The 22,976-nt window shown below is 48.7% G+C and overlaps 2 protein-coding genes across 8 annotated transcripts in view; one reads left to right on the top strand and one right to left on the bottom strand.

Annotated features, from left to right (window-relative positions):
* Positions 1 to 2,994: 2,994 nt before the first annotated feature.
* On the bottom strand, positions 2,995 to 21,134 carry eif2b1 (eukaryotic translation initiation factor 2B, subunit 1 alpha). 6 transcript variants are annotated; one of them, XM_038798869.1, is made up of 9 exons: positions 21,110 to 21,134; positions 16,208 to 16,309; positions 15,734 to 15,870; positions 11,338 to 11,454; positions 7,682 to 7,794; positions 6,963 to 7,031; positions 6,705 to 6,780; positions 3,575 to 3,700; positions 2,995 to 3,160 (listed from the first exon to the last, which is right to left on the bottom strand). In XM_038798869.1, the coding sequence occupies exons 1-9, from the start codon at positions 21,117 to 21,119 to the stop codon at positions 3,005 to 3,007; spliced, it is 906 nt and encodes a 301-aa protein (XP_038654797.1). In that variant the 5' UTR covers positions 21,120 to 21,134; the 3' UTR covers positions 2,995 to 3,004. The 6 variants fall into 6 exon arrangements, with proteins under 6 accessions (XP_038654797.1, XP_038654934.1, XP_038654858.1 ...); XM_038799006.1 differs by lacking the exon at positions 21,110 to 21,134 and adding an exon at positions 21,054 to 21,072; XM_038798930.1 differs by lacking the exon at positions 21,110 to 21,134 and adding an exon at positions 20,889 to 20,943.
* gtf2h3 (general transcription factor IIH, polypeptide 3) overlaps positions 17,069 to 22,976 on the top strand; it is a 21,978-nt gene continuing 16,070 nt past the window's right edge. The window contains exons 1-2 of one of the 2 annotated variants that reach the window (XM_038798637.1): positions 17,069 to 17,090; positions 22,520 to 22,599. In XM_038798637.1, the coding sequence (XP_038654565.1) occupies positions 17,084 to 17,090; positions 22,520 to 22,599 (87 nt within the window). In that variant the 5' untranslated portion in view covers positions 17,069 to 17,083. Of the gene's footprint in view, positions 17,091 to 17,856; positions 18,010 to 22,519; positions 22,600 to 22,976 lie in introns of those variants that run through there. The other variant, XM_038798548.1, reaches the window with a different exon arrangement.

The following is a 22,976-nucleotide window of genomic DNA, read 5'->3' as shown; positions in this document are numbered from 1 at the left end:
AAATACAAATATTTGATTTCCCCACTCATTTTTCCATCAATCTATCTTTCTGATCACAGCAACTAAAGAATCAGAATCTGCATCACGCCTGGGTCAGCTGACAGACCCTCTCACTGCTCCCCTTCCAATTTTTATTTGTCAAATATTTATCCACTGCCCTTTTTAAAAACTATGCGGATTCTGTTTCTGCCTGTTTCCTTTTGAATATTCCCTCCGTGTATAAAGATAAATTATCCTAACCTTTCCCTTTGCTCTTTGGGTGATCTTTAATTCCTGACCCACCAATGTTTGGTAATGTTTTCCTGATTCACTTCTTCAATGTAATTGCAGGTAAAGTTACTTTAACAAACTTTCTCTTGTCACCCAGGGAGGGGAGCCAATCTGGGGGTGTTACCTTTTCACCTGGACCAATCTGGATTTCGTTATCTGGGACTCCGGGTTTCCACAATTGGGCCCCGCTCCATAAATTAAATCATATTTGTCTGGGGAATGGGATTAAATCTGATTTACAGAGTGACGTGACCACCCCTTGTCCTGGCAGACCGTTAAAGTGCATGTCCTCCCGAGGTTCTTATTTCTTTTCCGGTGTCTCCCCCAATCTTTCTTTGCGTTATTAGAGTAATCGAGGTGATAGCTTCCTTCTTTTTGACAGGCAAGACCCTGAGGATTCGTAGGGTGTTTCTTCAGAGAGAGGCAGTCAGGTGGCTTAGCTTTACCTAATTTGTTATTACTGGACAGCTAATATTGAGAAAGTACTGGAACGGCTCCAGGATCTGAATTCCATATGGGGGTAGATGGAGGTGATCTCCTGCAGTGGGTCTGGCTTGAGGGCTTTGCTTGTTTTCCCCTGCAAAATTTACCTCGAGTCCGGTGGTGGTGTCCACTCAGAGGAACAGATATCGGAGGAATATGGCAACCCTGTACGTGGTCAACGGTCAATCAACAAAATACCTTGTGGGCCACGCTCAGAACCCAGATGGGTCGCATGTGGTCCCCTGGGTTGCAGGTTACTCACCGCTGCCCAGGAGTGTCTGAAAGCTCACGCAATGTTACAAGTTCACAAAGTGACAATTTGAGTGTGGGCCGTCATCTCACAAATCCTCGAATATAAAGTGGAGGAAATGATGCTTTTGCTGTGCAGAGATCCCCATTGGCAGCACTGCCGTTACATCTGAACACACCAGTGGCAGAACTGGCCTTGGAACGGGTGCAGCACACAGTCACCAGAATTCAACCTGGGATCGAGGGTTACATCTTGAGGGCCAGTTGGACTTCCTTAGGTTTTGAAGTTGAGGGATGATCTAATCAAAAGTACTTGATTGGGAAGACACAAACCATCGGTGAGGAAATCTAGAATGGGAGGGCATCATCGTAAATGAGAACTGGTTCATTTGGTTGGGGGGGGGGGGGGGGGTGTGTGTATGTTCTGGAAGCATGTAAGCATGTTTCCCACATGAAAATCTTCCTCACCAAGTGTGATAGATCTTTGGAGAATTTGGGTGGGGCGATTGTGGTAAGCACAGCTGCCTCAGCACCAGGGGCCCGGGTTTAATTCCAGCCACGGCTGACTGTCGGTGTGGAGTTTGTACGTTCACCCTGTGTCTGCGTGGGTTTCCTCCGGGTGCTCCGGTTTCAAAGAACAAAGAAAAGTGCAGCACAGGAACAGGCCCTTCGGCCCTCCAAGCCTGCACCGACTAAAATCTTCTACACTTCCTGGGTCCGTATCCCTCTATTCCCATCCTATTCATGTATTTGTCAAGATGCCCCTTAAATGTCACTATCGTCCCTGCTTCCACCACCTCCTCCGGCAGCGAGTTCCAGGCACCCACTACCCTCTGTGCAAAAAACTCGCCTCGTACATCTCCTCTAAACCTTGCCCCTCGCGCCGTAAACCTATGCTCCCTAGTAATAGATCCTTATACCCTGGGAAAAAGTCTCTGACTATCCACTATGTCTATGCCCCTCAAAATTTTGTAGACCTCTATCAGGTCGCCCCTCAAACTCCGTCATTCCAGTGAGAACAAACCAAGTTTATTCAACCTCTCCTCATAGCTAATGCCCTCCATACCAGGCAACATCCTGGTAAATCTCTTCTGCACCCTCTCTAAAGCCTCCCACAGTCCAAAGATGTGCAGGGTTAGGTGGGGTTGTGGGCCTGGGCGGGGTTGTGGGCCTGTGTGGGGTGCTCTTTCGGAGGATCGGCAGTTCTGCAGGGCAGTGAATCATACCCATAAGGGTTACTGGGGTTGTTAATTATTGATTGTGGTATTCATGCATTGTACATTGATGTTCAGCTTGTTTATTTTCTTACAATGAAAAATTTCTTCAATAAAAATATTTTTGAAAATGTTTCCTTTGAATTGGCCTGGATTTTTATAAATGGGGTGGGGAGTAACTGTGATGCTTCAGGGATGGCAGCGGTGGGAGAGGCTGGATGGGCCCAGAGAGACATTTCCTGTCTCTCACAGTTTGTTACCCTCTGGTTAAAACTAGTCCCTGTATTTTTTGGCACTTCAGGAATATTATATAGTAAGAGGGGAAGGGTGGCGTAGTGGTAGCCCAGACTCCCAGGCTAATTAATGCTCTGGAGAGATGGGTTCAAACCCCACCACGGCAGCTGGTGGAATTTAAATTCAATTAATAAAATCTGGAATTGAAAATTAGCCTCGGCATCCGTGACATCGAACCCGTCATCAATTGTCGTAAAAATCGTCTGGTCCACGAGTGCCCTTTAGGGGAGGAAATCTGCCGTTCTTATCCAATCTGGTCTACACGTGACTCTGAAACGGCCCAGCACACCAATCAGTTCAGGGGCAATTAGGGACGTGCAACAAATGCTGGCCCAGCCATCGATGCCCACATCCCGTGAAAGAATAAAGAGGATTGATCTGTGGAGCGTAGTGATCTGTCCACCTAGTTTTATCTCCCGCCTTGCCTCAGCTTTAGATGATTTCTGTGGTTAACTACTGTGCAGTTTTCAAAAAAAAGTCCACGTTACTGATTATTACAAATATAATTTAATTAATTCATCACTGACAGCAGATGGAGTGAGAACGCCGAGATCTGTGAACAGAAGTGTAATGAATGACGGAGGTGTATAGTCCACTGTTGGATGCTCATCTGCAAGATTCTTCACCGACTTCAACGTGTCTGCTTTGTACTGTTGGAAATTAATATTTTATAATCAGTCATGGAACACAGGAGGAGGCAATTCCGCTCTTTGCTGGAACAATTTAAAGAAAATCCCGCTTCCTCACACTCAAAGAACAAAGAAAAGTACAGCACAGAAACAGGCCCTGCCCGTGCTGATCATGCTGCCTGTCTAAACTAAAATCTACTACACACCCCCCCCCCCCCGGCATATCCCATTGCTTCAATTATTTATCCTTTAAAAGGTGCCGTAGTCTTTACATCAAAATCCAAATTCCTCTGCTGCTGATGACAGATGATAAACATGCACAGGATTCTAAATGTACAAAAATAAAGATGTGTTGGTTCTTAATTAACCACATTAAGATCTATACCCCCTGAAAGGCGAACTTCAGTTTATACAGATACTACAAATAGTTCTCACCTTAAATCGATCAGGAACATCTTGCTGATTAAGAGGATAAAGCCGGACAAATTTGAAACTCTCTGCGACCACGTAGAAGGGTTTATTGTGTGATTTTGCGCAAACGGCCATTTGATAAGTTCCAATCTGCAAGGGAAGGAAAAAATTAATGGGAATCATTCAGACAGAAACAATGATAATTTAAAAAAAATATATTAATTCATGAGGTGTGGGCAACACTGGTTAGGCCAGCATTTATTGCCCAACCCTAAATACCCTTCAGAAGGTGGTGGTGAGCTACCTTCTTGAACCGCTGCAGTTCCCATGGTGCAGGCATACCCACAGTGCCATAAGGGAATTCCAGGAATTTGACCCAACAACAGTGAAGGAATGATGTCAGGATGGCGAGTGGCTTGGAGGGGAACTTCCAGGTGGTGGTGTTTCCATGTATCTGCTCCTACATGGTCGTGGATTTGAAAGGTGCTATTTAAGGAACCTTGGTGAAGGCAAGCATCCAGCAGTTCATTCCGCCATTCAATATCATCACGGCTGATCTTACCTCGGCCTCAACTCCACTTTCCTGCCCGCTCCCCATAACCATTAAACCCGTAACTAATTAAAAATCTGTCTATCTCCTCAAGTTTACTCCACTGCACTCCTGGGGTAGTGAACTGCACAGATTCACGACCCTTTGAGAGAAGCAATTTCTCCTCATCGCTGTTTTAAATCTGTTACCTCTGATCCTGCCTCACAAGAGGAATAATCCTCTCAATATCATCTTCATACCGTTCATCCAAATGTTCATCCTGGAGTTCAGTTACTAGTGGTGTACCGCAAGGATCTGTTTTGGGGCCACTGCTGTTTGTCATTTTTATAAATGACCTGGAAGAGGGTGTAGAAGGATGGGTTAGTAAATTTGCAGATGACACGAAGGTCGGTGGAGTTGTGGATAGTGCTGAAGGATGTTATAGGATACAGAGGGACATAGATAAGCTGCAGAGCTGGGCTGAGAGGTGGCAGATGGAGTTTAATGCGGAAAAGTGTGAGGTGGTTCACTTTGGAAGGAGTAACAGGAATGCAGAGTACTGGGCTAATGGCAAGATTCTTGGTAGTGTAGATGAACAGAGTGATCTCGGCATCCAGGTACATAAATCCCTGAAAGTTGCCACCCAGGTTAATAGGGCTGTTAAGAAGGCATATGGTGTGCTAGCCTTTATCAGCAGGGGGATTGAGTTTCGGAGCCACAAGGTCATGCTGCAGCTGTACATAACTCTGGTGCGGCCGCACCTTGAGTACTGCGTGCAGTTCTGGTCACCACATTATAGGAAGGATGTGGAAGCTTTGGAAAGGGTTCAGAGGAGATTTACTAGGATGTTGCCTGGTATGGAGGGAAGGTCTTACGAGGAAAGGCTCAGGGACTTGAGGTTGTTTTCGTTAGAGGGGAGAAGGCTGAGAGGTGACTTAATAGAGACATATAAGATAGTCAGAGGGTTAGATAGGGTGGACAGTGAGAGTCTTTTTCCTCGGATGGTGATGACCAACACGAGGGGACACAGCTTTAAATTGAGGGGTGATAGATATAGGACAGATGTCAGAGGCAGTTTCTTTACTCAGAGAGTAGTAGGGGTGTGGAACGCCCTGCCTGCAACAGTAGTAGACTCGCCAACTATAAGGGCATTTAAGTGGTCACTGGATGGACATATGGATGAAAATGGAATAGTGTAGGTCAGATAGGCTTCAGATGGTTTCACAGGTTGGCGCAACATCGAGGGCCGAAGGGCCCGTACTGCGCTGTAATGTTCTATGTTCTATGTTTATCATCTATTATCCCTCAATTCAATCTCCTCTCATTCTTCTAAACTCGAGAGTTTATAGGCCTAAACTGCTCAATGTCCGCCTTCAACACCATAATCCCAGCCAAGCTCATATCAAAGCTCCAAAACCTAGGACTTGGCTCCTCCCTCTGCAACTGGATCCTTGACTTTCTGACCAACAGACCACAATCAGTAAGAATAAACAACAACACCTCCTCCACAATAGTCCTCAATACCGGGGCCCCACAAGGCTGCGTACTTAACCCCCTACTCTACTCCCTGTACACACACGACTGCATGGCAAAATTTGCTTCGAACTCCATCTACAAGTTTACTGACGATACGACCATAGTGGGCCGGATCTCGAATAATGACGAGTCCGAATACAGGAGGGAGATAGAGAACCTAGTGGAGTGGTGTAACGACAACAATCTCTCCCTCAATGCCAGCAAAACTAAAGAGCTGGTCATTGACTTCAGGAAGCAAAGTACTGTACACACCCCTGTCAGCATCAACGGGGCCAAGGTGGAGATGGTTAGCAGTTTCAAATTCCTAGGGTTGCACATCTCCAAAAATCTGTCCTGGTCCACCCACGTCGACGCTACCATCAATAAAGCACAACAGCGCCTATACTTCCTCAGGAAACAAAGGAAATTCGGCATGTCCACATTAACCCTTACCAACTTTTACAGATGCACCATATAAAGCATCCCATCGGGCTGCATCACAACCTGGCATGGTAACTGCTCGGCCCAGGACCGCAAGAAACTTCAGAGTCGTGAATACCGCCCAGTCCATCACACGAACCTGCCTCCCATCCATTGATTCCATCTACACCTCCCGCTGCCGGGGGAAAGCGGGCAGCATAATCAAAGATCCCTCCCACCCGGCTTACTCACTCTTCCAACTTCTTCTATTGGGCAGGAGATACAGAAGTCTGAGAACACGCACGAACAGACTCAAAAACAGCTTCTTCCCCACTGTCACCAGACTCTTAAATGACCCTCTTATGGACTGACCTGATTAACACTACACCCTGTATGCTTCATCTGATGCCGGTGCTTATGTAGTTACATTGTATACCTCGTGTTGCCCTATTATGTATTTTCTTTTATTCCCTTTTCTTCCCATGTACTTATTGTTGAGCTGCTCGCAGAAAAATACTTTTCACTGTACCTTGGTACACGTGGCAATAAACAAATCCAATCCCATCCAATAGCAGCACAAACTCAAGGGACTAAACAACCTCATGTTCCAATGATTTGTTTCTCTGCCCGTCACTGATTAGTTAGATGATTGACTTTTTCTCTAACCAAGCGAATGGAAAAGAATGTTACCTTGTTAATGATTCCTCCACTTTCCACCACCCCTTCAGCACCAACCAGTAGCAAATCCACTTTCTCCATAATGTACCTGGAAAAAGGGAATGATGTTTGTGAGCGGCCCACACTATCACTAAACTAATAATTTAATCAGCATAGCCAAACTAACTATAATAGTTATAGTTAGCTAATAAATATCTGTCTAAATGATGTTTCCACATCTGATGTAAACAGGACTCTTTTGTCCAGCAGGAAAAATATTTCTCAACATACCCAACTGAAGCATCTAATATCACTGTTACGGGAATGTTCAGCTTTCGCAGGCATTCTGCACTTTTGAGACTGGAAGGCAAATAAGAAAGCATGTCTCACTCCGCATAACTCACAACACTTCAAAATATTACAACTAAATTGCCCAGTAAGTTGATGAATGTGAATTTTTAAGCATACAAAATGGCAAGAGTATTGACAATAACTTAATAAATTCACTCCACTGAACCCAGCAGTGACCAAGGCTTTATAATTACTTTGTGATGCAGTTGACGTGGAAAAACCAAATGATAAACTTGATGCAAAAGTTGAACCAAAAGTCGTGACAAGTGGAGACAGGACGTACTCGCACTGCAGAGGGCTTTCAATAACATGCTAGTTGATCTCAATGACACTGGACAGGAGTCACAATCAAGTGCAGTGGGGTTACAGTACAACACAGTGTAACACTCAAGAGGCCCACGAGGCTCGGAGTACATCCAGTGACAGTATTTAATATCACTGTCTAGTAAAATGATTCTTCGTAAGGACACCAAAGCTAACAGTGCACCAGACAACACTGCTGTCTGGGCAGGTAATGTGATCAGAGCTGATCATCGGTCAGCTGTAGAATGTAGATAGAATAACACAACAGAAAAATGTATCTTTGGAATGGATACCTCCTCGGAGTTTCTTCAAGTGACGATTATAAAAACGTACACGCCACACAATGTCTTACTCACCCCGATGAATCGGGTTGTGATTCGGTGATGTAAACACTGAAGCGTTTCTTGGCTTCAGCTGCTCTCTCCAACACTCGCAGTACAACCCGCGAAGAAGCATGGGTTAAAATTTTCTGTAATAAACAAATTAGATTTTCTAAACACAAGGTACCAAATTCTAGGCTCTAATTGTCACGCAGGATGTTTGTTCCTGATTTACACCTCCTGTCCACCTCCTGTCCACCACCTAGGCTCTAATTGTCACGCAGGATGTTAGTTCCTGGTTTACACCTCCTGTCCACCACCTGTCCACCACCTAGGCTATAATTGTCACGCAGGATGTTTGTTCCTGGTTTACACCTCCTGTCCACCACCTAAAGTATCAAATGGAGGCAAAGGATTTCTTCAGAAAGGGATCTCCTAAATAACATGGACATTCTACCCGTCACCTCTGTACTATGTTTCAGTTTTCACAGTATTGAAAGACGATGTAATACCAATGGACAGTGAACATTAAACAAAGTCAAGGGAGGAACCTATTGGATTTCATACAAGTAAAACAAAAAGATATTGGTAAAAATAATGGAACTGAAAATAGATGAACCTGCAGGACAGAATGGCTTCCAACCCAGGGTGTTTAAAAGGTGAGGAAATTGCAGAGGTTAGTCAGAAATTTACAAACTTCTTGTACAAGGTAGAGGTGTACAGAATTATTAAGATAAGGTGGGCAAGGAAAAGCTGTTCCCATTAGTTGATGGCACAAAGACTTGGGGCTCAGATCTATGGTTTGGGGCCAGAACTACAGGGGAGAGGGAATAAGAATACAAGAACTAGGCGCAGTAGGCCACCTGGCCCCTCGAGCCTGCTCCGCCATTCATGGCTGATCTTTTGTGGACTCAGCTCCACTTTCCCGCCCCAACACCATAACCCTTTATTCCTTTATTCTTCAAAAAACTATCTCTATGAAAATGAAATGAAAAGCGCTTATTGTCACGAGTAGGCTTCAATGAAGTTACTGTGAAAAGCCCCTAGTCGCCACATTCCGGCGCCTGTCCGGGGAGGCTGGTACGGGAATCGAACCCGCGCTGCTGGCCTGCTTGGTCTGCTTTAAAAGCCAGCGATTTAGCCGAGTGAGCTAAACCAGCCCCTCTAGCTTGAAAACATTCAATGAAGGAGCCTCAACTGCTTCACTGGGCAAGGAACGCCATAGATTCACAACCCTTTGGGTGAAGAAGTTCCTCCTAAACTCAGTCCTAAATCTACTTCCCCTTATTTTGAAGCTATGCCCCCTAGTTCTGCTTTCACCCGCCAGTGGAAACAACCTGCCCGCATCTATCCTATCTTTTCCCGTCATAATTTTAAATGTTTCTATAAGATCCCCCCTCATCCTTCTAAATTCCAACAATTGCAGTCCCAGTCTACTCAACCTCTCCTCGTAATCCAACCCCCTCAACTCTAGGATTAACCTAGTGAATCTCCTCTACACACCCTCCAGTGCCAGTATGTTCTTTCTCAGGTAAGTAGACTAAAACTGAACACAATACTCCAGGTGTGGCCTCACGAACACCTTATACAGTTGCAGCATAACCTCCCTAGTCTTAAACTCCATCCCTCGGGCAATGAAGGACTAAACTCTGTTCGCCTTCTTAATCACCAAGAATGTGCGGGAGAACATCGTCAGGCAGCGAGTGTTAATGACTCGGAACTCGAAAATGGACTGAGGAGAGCTAGAAGGGGGCATGAAAAAGCCCTGGCGGGAAGGATTAGGGAAAACCCCAAGGCGTTCTACACTTATGTGAGAAATAAGAGGATGATCAGAGTGAGAGTAGGGTCAACCAGGGATAGTCGAGGGAACTTGTGTCTAGAGTCCGAGGATGTATGGGAGGCCCGAAATGAATATTTAGCTTCAGTATTCACTAGAGAGAGGGACCTTGTTGCTCATGAGAACAGTGTGAACCAGGTTAATAGACTCAAACAGGTTGATATTAAGAAGGAGGATGTGCTGTAAATTTTGAAAAGCATCAGGACAGATAAGTCCCCTGGGCCTGACGGGATATACCCAAGGTTACTACGGGAAGCGAGGGAGGAGATTGCTGCGCTGTTGGCGATGATATTTGCGTCCTCACTCTCCACTGGAGTAGTACCGGATGATTGGAGGGAGGCAAATGTTGTTCCCCTGTTCAAGAAAGGGAATAGGGAAATCCCTCGGAATTACAGACCCGAGGGATTTCCTCAGCCTTACGTCTGTGGTGAACAAAATATTAGAAAAGATTCTGAGAGATAGGATTTATGATTATTTAGAAAAACATAGTTTGATTAAAGATAGTCAGCATGGCTTTGTGAGGGGTAGGTCATGCCTCACAAGCCTCATTGAATTCTTTTGAGGATGTGACGAGACACATTGATGAAGGTCGGGCAGTGGATGTGGTGTATATGGATTTCAGTAAGGCATTTGATAAGGTTCCCCATGGTAGGCTCATTCAGAAAGTTAGGGGGCATGGGATACGGGGAAATTTGGCTGCCTGGATACAGAATTGGCTGGCTGATAGAAGACAGCGAGTGGTAATGGATGGAAAGTATTCCGCCTGGAGGTCGGTGACCAGTGGTGTCCCGCACGGATCTGTTCTGGGACCTCTGCTCTTTGTGGTTTTTATAAATGATTTGGATGAGGAAGTGGAAGGGTGGGTTAGTAAGTTTGCTGATGACACAAAGGTTGGGGGAGTTGTAGATAGTGTTGAGGATTGTTGCAGGTTTCAGCAGAACATTGACAGGATGCAGAGCTGGGTTGAGAAGTGGCAGATGGAGTTCAACCTTGATAAATGTGAAGTGATTAATTTTGGAAGGTGGAATTTGAATGCTGAATACAGGGTTAAAGGCAGGATTCTTGGAAGTGTGGAGGAACAGATGGATCTTGGGTCGACGTACATAGATCCCTCAAAGTTGCCACCCAGGTTGATAGGGTTGTTAAGAAGGCATATGGTGTGTTGACTTTCATTGACAGAGGAATTGTTTAAGACCTGCAAAGTTTTGCTGCAGTGAAGAAGGCAGAGAGGTGACTTGATAGAGGTGTACAAGGTGATGAGAGGCATGGATAGAGTGGATAGCCAGAGACTTTTCCCCAGGGCGGAAATGGCTGTCACGAGGGGACATAATTGTAAGGTGATTGGAGGAAGGTATGGGGAGATGTCAGGGGTAGGCTCTTTACACAGAGAGTGGTGGGTGCGTGGAATGCACTGCCAGCAGAGGTGGTGGAGTCAGAGTCATTAGGGACATTTAAGCGACTCTTAGACAGGCACATGGACAGCAGTAAATTGAAGGGGTGTAGGTTAGGTTGGTCTTAGATTAGGATAAATGGTCGGCACAACATCGTGGGCCAAAGGGCCTGTCCTGTGCTATACTGTTCTATGGAACCTACTGCCTACGTGGGTGGTGGAAACAGAGAGCGTGTTTTCAAAAAGAAATTGGGTGGGCACTTGAGTGAAGTACATTTTCAACCTTACAGGGAAGAGGAGAACTATAGAGAGAGAGACAGCATGGAAGTGATGGGCAGAATGGCCTCCTGTGCTGTAGTGACTGCTGCATAGGAGTGAGGCAGTTCAGACTGAGCGAGCTGGGAGGGATCCGGTGGGTCTGGTTCGCTGTAAAGTAGATCTTGGTTGGGGTGATTCAGTACTTACAGCTCCATCTTTTATAAATGCGTGACACAGGTTTGCAATCTTACTCCTTGAAACGGATATTTTCTCCAAGTAAAGCTCTCCTCTGTCTATCATTGTCTTTTTGCATTTTGAAAAATCCTGCAATAACAAAGTTACATCAGTTCAAACTCCATTTGCTGTGTCATAAAAACACCTCAAAATGATTCAATACTGCACTAATCGACCTCCTGTGGCATCACAGACAAGTCAACATTCTGTGCAGCCTTCACCTGAAGTGGGGCTTCGGGGATGAATTAGACTGGGATAGAGACGGAATTCAGTCCCATTTTAACATTCTATATACATTTTATATATATTTTCTTTACACATTTCAATGTCTTTAATGTGAACATGTTGTAACGACATCCTCTGCAGCTAGTGTGGCACAGCAGCGCCTCCAGTGGAGGAGGAATGGGATCACAGCTTGGCACAAATCAGCAGTTTTCATTATAAATGTGGATGTCAGAATTTACATCGGGTATGCCTATAAACATGTGCCTCGGCCATATTGGGGAATGTAAAATATGTATGCTGGCTAAAGGGGGCGGCCACAATTGTTGTTATGAAGATGCTTACCTGTAAATATTCATGTTAAATTTTTGTGTTTTCTTTTTTTCTCTCTCTAATAATTAGTAATTTGTCATATATAAAATATGAAAACTCAATAAAAAACATTTATAAAAAAAAAGAATTTACATCGGGTGGAGGGACGCGAGGACCCCGAGCCGGGAATCCTGGATCAGCGACATGGCCGGGTTCATTAAACTGGAGAGGGTCAAGTTTGCCCTGAGGGGGTCGGTGCAAGGGTTCTTCCGGCGATGGCAGCCTTTTCTTGATCTCCTGGCGGAGTGTTAGAGGGTGGTCAATTTCAGCAGCAACCAGGGGTGGGAGACTATGGGTCGATTATGGGGGTTTGTTCTTACGACTCTGTGTTTGTTACTTTTTCTTCTTGTTAATTTATTGCTTTGTATGGGGGGGGGGGGTTCTGTTTTTTCTTTTTTCGGATAAAATTTGTTGTTGGAAAATCTGAATAAAAATTATTTTTAAAAAAAGAATTTACATCGGGAAAAAATGACAGCAAATGTTTGACGCACAATGTTTTACACAGATGTGATGATGCCTTCACAGAACAAACTGTGTTCTAAGCCACTGCACTTCAGACAGGCAACAGTTTACAGTCACCAGAGTTCAGTTGATGATTTATAACAGCTGTCCAGTTATTTTTTGTTAAAGACTTTGTTTCTGTCGGGCTGTGGGTGAAAGCCACACCCCATGAGACACTGCTCACTATCGAAAGTCGGGAGACCCAGTAATCCGACATGAAAAACATTAAACAAAGTCCAGAACTGGGGAATTGTTAACAATGAAGAAGAGGGCACACGTGGGAAAGGAGCTTCCCCCGAGTACAGGAGTAGCTGAGAATGTTCTGACACGAGGGGTAAATCTGTTGGTTTCAACCCCAGCTACTGTCACTACTGGAAAAATCAGGTCCCAGGATGGAACCTGGCTTGATAGATCCTAACTTTTATTTTTTGTTTAGTGATGTGGATGAACAGAGTCGCAGGATTGCCAAAGAAGAGGGCGGCACAGTGGCGCAGTGGTTTGCACTGTGCCTCATGGTGCCGATGATCCGGGTTCGATCCCAACTCTGGGTCACTGTCCGTGTGGTATTTGCACATTCTCCTCATATCTGCTTCGGTCTCACATAACAACCCAAAGATGTGCAGGGTAGGTGGATGGACCACGCTAAATTGCCCCTCTAATTGGAAAAAGAGGCTGGTTTAGAAACATGGAAAATAGAAGCAGGAGGAGGCCATTCAGCCCTTTGAGCCTTCCCCACCATTCATCATGATCATGGCTGATCATCAAGGTCAATACCCTCATCCCGCCTTCCTCCCATATCCCGATCCCTTTAGCCCCAGGAGCTATAGCTAATTCCTTCCTCAAATTACACAAGGTTTTAGCCTCAAGTACTTTCTGTGATAGTGAATTCCACAGATTCACCACTCTCTGGGTGAAGAAATTTCTCCTCACCTCAGTCCTAAAGGTTCATCACTTATCCTCAAACTATGACGCCTAGTTCTGGACTCCGCACCATCCTAGAATAGAATAAAATTTACAGTGCAGAAGGAGGCCATTCGGCCAATTGAGTTTGCACTGGCCCTTGGAAACAGCAGCCTACTTAAGGCCAATCTCCACCCTATCCCCGTAATCCAGTAACCCCACCTAACCTTTTTGAACACGAAGGGCAATTTATCATGGCCAATCCACCTAACCTGCACATCTTTGGACTGTGGGAGGAAACTGGAGCACCCGGAGGAAATCCACAGACACGGGGAGAACGTGCAGACTCCGCACAGACAGTGACCCAAGCCGGGAATCGAACCTGGGACCCTGGAGCCGTGAAACAACAGTGCTAACCACTGTGCTACCGTGCCACCCATCGGGAACATTCTGTGATTCTACCCTGTCTAATCCCTGTTAGAATTTTGTAAGTTTCTCTGAGGTCCCCTCTCACTCTTCTCAACTCCAATGAATATAACTTGGACCCTGGAGCTGTGAAGCAACAGTGCTACTCACTCTGCTGCCCTTCTCCGCCTGTGTCTCAGTCTTATCTGTAACATTTCTAGGCTGGCACTCTGACGTGGGCAGCCTGGCGACTGCTCGCCACAGTACCTCTTCTGCCCGACTCAAAATTGACTGACCCTTGAACTGATCTAGCAACCTATCAACACCCCCCCCCCCCGACAGAATTCAAGCCTTGTTACAAGGCAGGAACCAATGCAATAAAAATGTTAAATTCTCCGCAGGAACACACAGGGACTCTCACATACAAGTTGGAAAACTGAGTTAACAGCAAAAATTGCCCAAACTTTCGGACTACTTAACAGTCCAGTAAAGTTTAAATTCAACATTCTCCTATATCCCTGATCTTCGACGAATGATTTAAGATTAAGAGAAAGATGTTAAGAAGCGGTTCTCTCTCTAACCACCAGGATGATGAAAGCAAGAGAGGAAGAACCAACTCCAAGTGGAAAGTGACTGTGTGGCCCAGGATCAGTGGGTGTGTATGTCCCACAGGCTACGGTTTGGAGCACGCCTGCTTTAGTCATCTAAAATGTATTTCCACTTCCAAAATACAATTTTCCCCTTTGGCAGGAAGGATAGAAAAGCAACATATTATTTAAATTGAGAGAGATTTCAGAACTGTGAGGAGCAGAGGAACCTGGGTGTCCTGGTACAGGAATCAAAAAACGTTAGTATGCAGCCACAGCAAATGATCAGGAAGACAAATGGAATGCTTTTGTTTATTGCAAGAGGAAAGCAATATAAAAGTAGAGATGTTTTGCTACAGGGCATTGCTGAGACCACAGAGTACTGCGCGCATTTCTGTCTCCTTACTTAAGAAAGAAAGCAATTGCATTATAGGTTCAGAGAGTTCACTTGTCCGATTCCTGGGATGAAGGGGAAATGTTTTTTTCAAATTTAGAGTAGCCAATTATTTTTCTTTTCCAATTCAGGGGCAATTTAGTGTGGCCAAACCACCTAACCAGCACATCTTTTTGGATTGTGGGGGTGAAACCCACGCAGACACAGGGAGAATGTGAAAACTCCACACGGACAGTGACCCAGGGCCGGGATTCGAACCCGGGTCCTCAGTGCCGCAGTCCCAGTGCTAACCACTGCGCCACATACCACCCTTATTTATGAGGAAATGTTGATGGGCTGGGCCTGTATCCATTAAAGTTTATCATAGAATTTACAGTGCAGAAGGAGGCCATTCGGCCCATCGAGTCTGCACCGGCTCTTGGAAAGAGCACCCTACCCACGGTCAACACCTCCACCCTTTCCCCATAACCCAGTAACCCCACCCAACGCTAAGGGCAATTTTGGACACTAAGGGCAATTTATCATGGCCAATCCACCTAACCTGTACATCTTTGGACTGTGGGAGGAAACCGGAGCTACCGAAGGAAACCCACGCACACACGGGGAGGATGTGCAGACTCCGCGCAGACAGTGACCCAAGCCGGAATCGAACCTGGGACCCTGGAGCTGTGAAGCAATTGTGCTATCCACAATGCTACCGTGCTGCCCCTAGAAGATTGAGAAGTGATCTTATTGAAACATAACAACCCTGAGGGACTTGGCAGAGTGGATGCGGTAAACCATCCCAAGGCTCTTCACACATCCGATTATCAGGTTTAATATGACACAGACACACGAGGGGATGTTAGGACAGATGGCCAAAACCACGATCAAAAAGGTAGTTTTAAGGTGTGCCTTATAGGAGCAGATTTGACGGAAAGGTTTAGGGAGTGAATTCCAGAGTTTATTTCAAAATATACAACAATGGTTCTGCACATCCAGTACATACCGGGTGTTCCAGGGAAGTGAGACTGATAAACCGGAGAAAAAGTTCACCGCCTGAAGACACCGCCACTGAAGAATCCACACTGCTGAGGGTTTTAATGGCGTCCTTCAAATTCTCCCTCAGACCCTGAATGGTTTCACCTAATTCCAGGATATAAACAAGTGACCTTTTAAAGCTCACGGAAAAGAATGTTTAGGCATCGACAACATGTTTTTATACCAAATTTGATGAATTGAGTCAGCCAGTTAAATATTACTGGACTCATAACCTCGAGAACAGCAGCAAAATACTATTCCCAGCATTTTCAATTTTCATTAATAATCCAAAGTTTGAGAATTTCAATTCAGTTTTAAAAATCTGAGCATACTCCTGCAAGTCTTTTTCTGCACATAAATCTCAGGATGGCTTTACAAATTCAGAAACCAATGTGTTTGGAAGTTGTTTAAAATTCTGTTCTAATTATAATAATTCTGTTACCTTTGTCTCTCTTCAAAAACTCCAACAAGGTGCGAATGGCTGCAACTGCTGAAGCAACATCTTCATTCTCTTTCATTTGGGTTTTGAAATAGTCCACAAGCTCTGTAACAGCCAATTGATGTTTTCAAATACAATTAATATATCAACATTATTTTAATGGACACAGATACCATGGGCAGCACGGTAGCACAGTGGTTAGCACTGTTGCTTCACAGTGCCAGGGTTCCAGGTTCGATTCCCGGCTTGGGTCGCTGTCTGTGCGGAGTCTGCACATTCTCCCCGTGTCTGTCTGGGTTTCCTCCGGGCGCTCCGGTTTCCTCGCACAGTCCCGAAAGACGTGCTGTTACGTGAATTGGACATTCTGAATTCTCCCTAAGTGTACCCGAACAGGCGCCGGAACGTGGTGACTAGGAGCTTTTCTTTTCTTTATAATTTAGAATATCCAATTATTTTTTCCCAATTACGGGGCAATTTAGTGTGGTCAATCCATTAACTTGCACATCTTTTAGGACTTGGGAGGGGATCCCGGAGCACCCGGAGAAAACCCACGTGGACGTGAGCTTTGACAAAGAGTCATCGGACTCGAAACGTCGGCTCTTTTCTCCCCCTTCAGATGCTGCCAGACCTGCTGAGATTTTCCAGCATTTTCTCTTTGGTTTCAGATTCCAGCATCTGCAGTAATTTGTTTATAACCTGCACATCTTTTTGGGTTGTGGGGGCGAGACCCACGCAGACACGGGGAGAATGTGCAAACTCCACATGGACAGTGACCCAGAGCCGGGATTCGAACCCGGGTCCTCAGCACCGTGAGACCGCAGTGCCAACCACTGTGCCACCGTGCTGCCCTCAGCACAATCTTCCTGAGGGCAATTTGGAATGGCCGGTAAAGGCTTTATTGTTGGCGGCCTTGTCAACCACCACATCCTGAGGAATAGAGAAGGTCCAGGCCACAGGAACCCTGTTCCATTGTAATGTGGGCCTGGCCTGCCCCTCGCTGCCTGCCTGGGGGTCTCGGCGCGGGGCCGGGGTCTGGAGTGTCAGTGCGGGCCCGGGCCGTCTCGGTGCGGGCCCCGGTGTTCTCGGCGCGGGGCCGGGGTCTGGTGGTCTCGACCCGGGCCCCGGGGTATCAGTGCGGGGCCGGGCCCCGGTGGTCTCGGTGCGAGCCCCGGTGGTCTCGGCGCGGGCCCCGGTGGTCTCGGCCCGGGCCCCGGGGTGTCAGTGCGGGGCCGGGGGTGTCGGTGCGGGGCCGGGGGTGTCGGTGCGGGGCCGGGGGTGTCAGTGCGGGGCCGGGGGTGTCAGTGCGGGGCCGGGGTCTGGAGTTACTGACAGGCCGGGCCGCCTCAGTGATCCAGGCGGGATTCTGCCGCTCCGCCCGTTTCACTTTGCAGCCTGAGACCAGTTTAAATCCCTGTCCCCGGGTGCCGGCTCCACCCTCCCCGCTCCCTCCCTCCCTCCCTCCCCCCCCGGGGCCCGGCCCCAGCTCCATCCCGCCCCTACCTCCCCGCTCCATCCCGCCCCTACCTCCCCGCTCCATCCCGCCGCCGCCAGGCCGCCCGGCTCCCTCCGCTCAGCCGTCCCCCGACAACCCGGGCCCGGTAGGAAGGTGCGGGGGAGGCTGAGGCCGGGTCCCGGGGGACGGACAGCACCGACCCGGGGCCTCCATTTGAAGCCAGGCCGCTGTGTGAGAGGAACGGGGCCGGCAGCTCGGGGCCCAGTCCCCGGGGCATAAACGCTGCGGCCCCCGCACTAACCCGGCCCCATTTCACTGCTGCACCCGCCCAGCCCGCAGGAAATGGCGGAAGGTGAGTGAGCGCCTCAGAGACTGAACACAGATAACAGGCGGGAAACCCCGACAGTGCGGCGCTCCCTCAGTACTGACCCTCTGACAGTGCAGCACTCCCTCAGTACTGACCCTCTGACAGTGCAGCACTCCCTCAGTACTGACCCTCTGACAGTGCGGCACTCCCTCAGTACTGACCCTCTGACAGTGCAGCGCTCCCTCAGTACTGACCCTCTGACAGTGCGGCACTCCCTCAGTACTGACCCTCTGACAGTGCGGCACTCCCTCAGTACTGACCCTCTGACAGTGCGGAACTCCCTCAGTACTGACCCTCTGACAGTGCAGCACTCCCTCAGTACTGACCCTCTGACAGTGCGGCACTCCCTCAGTACTGACCCTCTGACAGTGCGGCACTCCCTCAGTACTGACCCTCTGACAGTGCGGCACTGCCTCAGTACTGACCCTCTGACAGTGCGGCACTCCCTCAGCACTGACCCTCTGACAGTGCGGCACTCCCTCAGTACTGACCCTCTGACAGTGCGGCACTGCCTCAGTACAGACCCTCTGACAGTGCGGCACTCCCTCAGTACTGACCCTCTGACAGTGCGGCACTCCCTCAGTACTGACCCTCTGACAGTGCGGCACTCCCTCAGTACTGACCCTCTGACAGTGCGGCACTCCCTCAGTACTGACCCTCTGACAGTGCGGCACTCCCTCAGTACTGACCCTCTGACAGTGCAGCGCTCCCTCAGTACTGACCCTCTGACGGTGCAGCACTCCCTCAGTACTGACCCTCTGACAGTGCAGCACTCCCTCAGTACTGACCCTCTGACAGTGCGGCACTCCCTCAGTACTGACCCTCTGACAGTGCGGCACTCCCTCAGTACTGACCCTCTGACAATGCGGCACTCCCTCAGTACTGACCCTCTGACAGTGCAGCACTCCCTCAGTACTGACCCTCTGACAGTGCGGCACTCCCTCAGTACTGACCCTGTGATAGTGCGGCGCTCCCTCAGTACTGACCCTCTGACTGTGCGGCACTCCCTCAGTACTGACCCTCTGACAGTGCAGCACTCCCTCAGTACTGACCCTCTGACAGTGCGGCACTCCCTCAGTACTGACCCTCTGATAGTGCGGCACTCCCTCAGTACTGACCCTCTGACAGTGTAGCACTCCCTCAGTACTGACCCTCTGACAGTGCGGCACTCCCTCAGTACTGACCCTCTGACAGTGCGGCGCTCCCTCAGTACTGACCCTCTGACAGTGCGGCACTCCCTCAGTACTGACCCTCTGACAGTGCGGCACTCCCTCAGTACTGACCCTCTGACAGTGCGGCGCTCCCTCAGCACTGACCCTCTGACAGTGCGGCGCTCCCTCAGTACTGACCCTCTGACAGTGCGGCACTCCCTCAGTACTGACCCTCTGACAGTGCGGCACTCCCTCAGTACTGACCCTCTGACAGTGCGGCACTCCCTCAGTACTGACCCTCTGACAGTGCGGCACTCCCTCAGTACTGACCCTCTGACAGTGCGGCACTCCCTCAGTACTGACCCTCTGACAGTGCGGCACTCCCTCAGTACTGACCGTCTGACAGTGCGGCGCTCCCTCAGTACTGACCCTCTGACAGTGCGGCGCTCCCTCAGTACTGACCCTCTGACAGTGCGGCACTCCCTCAGTACTGACCCTCTGACAGTGCGGCACTCCCTCAGTACTGACCCTCTGACAGTGCGGCGCTCCCTCAGTACTGACCCTCTGACAGTGTGGCGCTCCCTCAGTACTGACCCTCTGACAGTACGGCACTCCCTCAGTACTGACCCTCTGACAGTGCGGCGCTCCCTCAGTACTGACCCTCTGACAGTGCGGCGCTCCCTCAGTACTGACCCTCTGACAGTGCGGCGCTCCCTCAGTACTGACCCTCTGACAGTGCGGCGCTCCCTCAGTACTGACCCTCTGACAGTGCGGCGCTCCCTCAGTACTGACCCTCTGACAGTGCGGCGCTCCCTCAGTACTGACCCTCTGACAGTGCGGCGCTCCCTCAGTACTGACCCTCTGACAGTGCGGCGCTCCCTCAGTACTGACCCTCTGACAGTGCGGCGCTCCCTCGTACTGACCCTCTGACAGTGCGGCGCTCCCTCAGTACTGACCCTCTGACAGTGCGGCGCTCCCTCAGTACTGACCCTCTGACAGTGCGGCGCTCCCTCAGTACTGACCCTCTGACAGTGCGGCGCTCCCTCAGTACTGACCCTCTGACAGTGCGGCGCTCTCTCAGTACTGACCCTCTGACAGTGCGGCGCTCCCTCAGTACTGACCCTCTGACAGTGCGGCGCTCCCTCAGTACTGACCCTCTGACAGTGCGGCGCTCCCTCAGTACTGACCCTCTGACAGTGCGGCGCTCCCTCAGTACTGACCCTCTGACAGTGCGGCGCTCCCTCAGTACTGACCCTCTGACAGTGCGGCGCTCCCTCAGTACTGACCCTCTGACAGTGCGGCGCTCCCTCAGTACTGACCCTCTGACAGTGCGGCGCTCCCTCAGTACTGACCCTCTGACAGTGCGGCGCTCCCTCAGTACTGACCCTCTGACAGTGCGGCGCTCCCTCAGTACTGACCCTCTGACAGTGCGGCGCTCCCTCAGTACTGACCCTCTGACAGTGCGGCACTCCCTCAGTACTGACCCTCTGACAGCGGCACTCTCTCAGTACTGACCCTCTGACAGTGCGGCACTCCCTCAGTACTGACCCTCTGACAGTGCAGCGCTCCCTCAGTACTGACCCTCTGACAGTGCGGCGCTCCCTCAGTACTGACCCTCTGACAGTGCAGCACTCCCTCAGGACTGACCCTCTGACAGTGCGGCGCTCTCTCAGTACTGACCCTCTGACAGTGCGGCGCTCCCTCAGTACTGACCCTCTGACAGTGCAGCACTCCCTCAGTACTGACCCTCTGACAGTGCGGCACTCCCTCAGTACTGACCCTCTGACAGTGCGGCACTCCCTCAGTACTGACCCTCTGACAGTGCGGCACTCCCTCAGTACTGACCCTCTGACAGTGCGGCACTCTCTCAGTACTGACCCTCTGACAGTGCGGCACTCCCTCAGTACTGTAGGCTGCAGTTGCACAATACTGACCCTCCAACATTTTGGATTTAGCTATATCGTTAACGGGCCAGAATCTCTGAGAATAGTTTTAATTGAACTAAGTCCTTTCTTCAGGTTTCAAGTCCATATGACGTCTTTGTAACTATGCACAGATGTTGCAAGATGTTCTGAGTTTATCCAGCATTTTCCGTTTTTATTCCTTCCTTATGGTAGTGTCCTTGGCCCAACCATCTTCAACTGCTTCACCGATGACCTTCCTTCTGTCGTACGGTCAGAAGTGGTGATGTTTGCTGATGACGGCACAATGTTCATCACCATTCGTGACTCCTCAGATACTGAAGCAGTCCATGTCCAAATGCAGCAAGACCTGGACAATATCCAGGCTCGGACCTGACAAGTGGGAAGTTACATTCACGCCACACAAGTGCCAGGCAATGACCATCTCCTACAAGAGAGGATCTAACCATTGCCTCTTGACATTCAATGGCATTATCATCCCCCACAAATCCCTGGGGATTACCATTGACCAGAAACCGAACTGGCAGAGCCATAAGAAGATAAAGAACTCTGAGCAGGAGTAGGCACTCGAGCCCGCTCCACAAGTCAATACAATCATGACTGGCCTCCTCTTGCCCTCAACTCCACTTTTCTGCCCATCCTCCTTGTAAATACTGAAATACTGTGGCTCACACAGCAGATCCGAGGCTGGGAATCTTGCGGAAGTAACACCCATTGAGTCATTGTGAACTGGTGTTCACAGTAACATTGGCATCTCTCTAACATCACTAAATAAACCTAGATTTATTTTTTTAATTTAGAGTACCCAATTATTTTTTCCAATTAAGGGAGCAATTTAGCGGTGGCCAATCCACCTATCCTGCACATCTTTTGGAATGTGAGGGCGAAACCCACGCAGACACGGGGAGAATGTGCAAACTCCACACAGACTGTGACCCAGAGCCGGGATTCGGACCCGGGTCCTCAGCGCCGTAGGCAGCAATGCTAACCACTGTGCCACCGTGCTGCCCGTATAAACCTAGATTTGAAGAACTACTGATTCCTTCATAAGACTTTAAAATAATAATAATCTTTATTATTGTCACAAGTAGGCTTACATTAACACTGCAATGAAGTTACTGTGAAAAGCCCCTAGTCGCCACATTCCGACACCTGTTCGGGTACACAGAGGGAGAATTCAGAATATCCAAATTACCTAACGGCACGTCTTTCGGGACTTGCGGGAGGAAACCGGAGCACCCGGAGGAAACCCACGCAGGCACGGGGAGAACATGCAGACTCCGCACAGATAGTGACCCAAGCCGGGAATCGAACCTGGGACCCTGGAGCTGTGAAGCAACAATGCTAACCACTGTGCTACTGTGCCGCCCTTGAACAGCAGGAACCGATTAATGCGTACATTTTCCTTTATTCCCCACTCAGATGAGGACACGGACCTGCTTGTCATAGTTGTAGACGTCAATCCTATTTGGTGGGGCCAGCAGATCCTGAATGAATCCCAGGTAAGGAGAGCAGCTTTCTTCCACATCCGGCTTTGCCTGACCTGGGAGCATTTAGCGTGGATTATTTAGATCGGGCTTTATTCTAAATAATGGGGGGAGAGTGTTCATCTGTATGGAAAATCCAAAAACCAAAGTCAAAGGAGAAGGAGCTACCATTGTAGGTAGCAGGTGAGGAACATATCCGCCATGATAGAATGGCAGAGCAGACTTGATGGGTCAAATGGCCTAATTCTGCTCCTTTATCTTATGAACTTATACGGTGAGAGTGCAGGTTAATGATGAGGACTTTAAACGAGTTAATGGGGCTAGGGGCTCAGGAGAGATGAATAAAGTTTCCAGAACAAGTAAAGTGGCAAGAATCTTCATGCAGAGCAAAA

This window comes from Scyliorhinus canicula, chromosome 1 (assembly GCF_902713615.1).
Source record: "Scyliorhinus canicula chromosome 1, sScyCan1.1, whole genome shotgun sequence".
In the NCBI taxonomy this organism is placed as follows: domain Eukaryota; kingdom Metazoa; phylum Chordata; class Chondrichthyes; order Carcharhiniformes; family Scyliorhinidae; genus Scyliorhinus; species Scyliorhinus canicula.
This window is presented reverse-complemented; position numbering and strand designations above follow the sequence as displayed.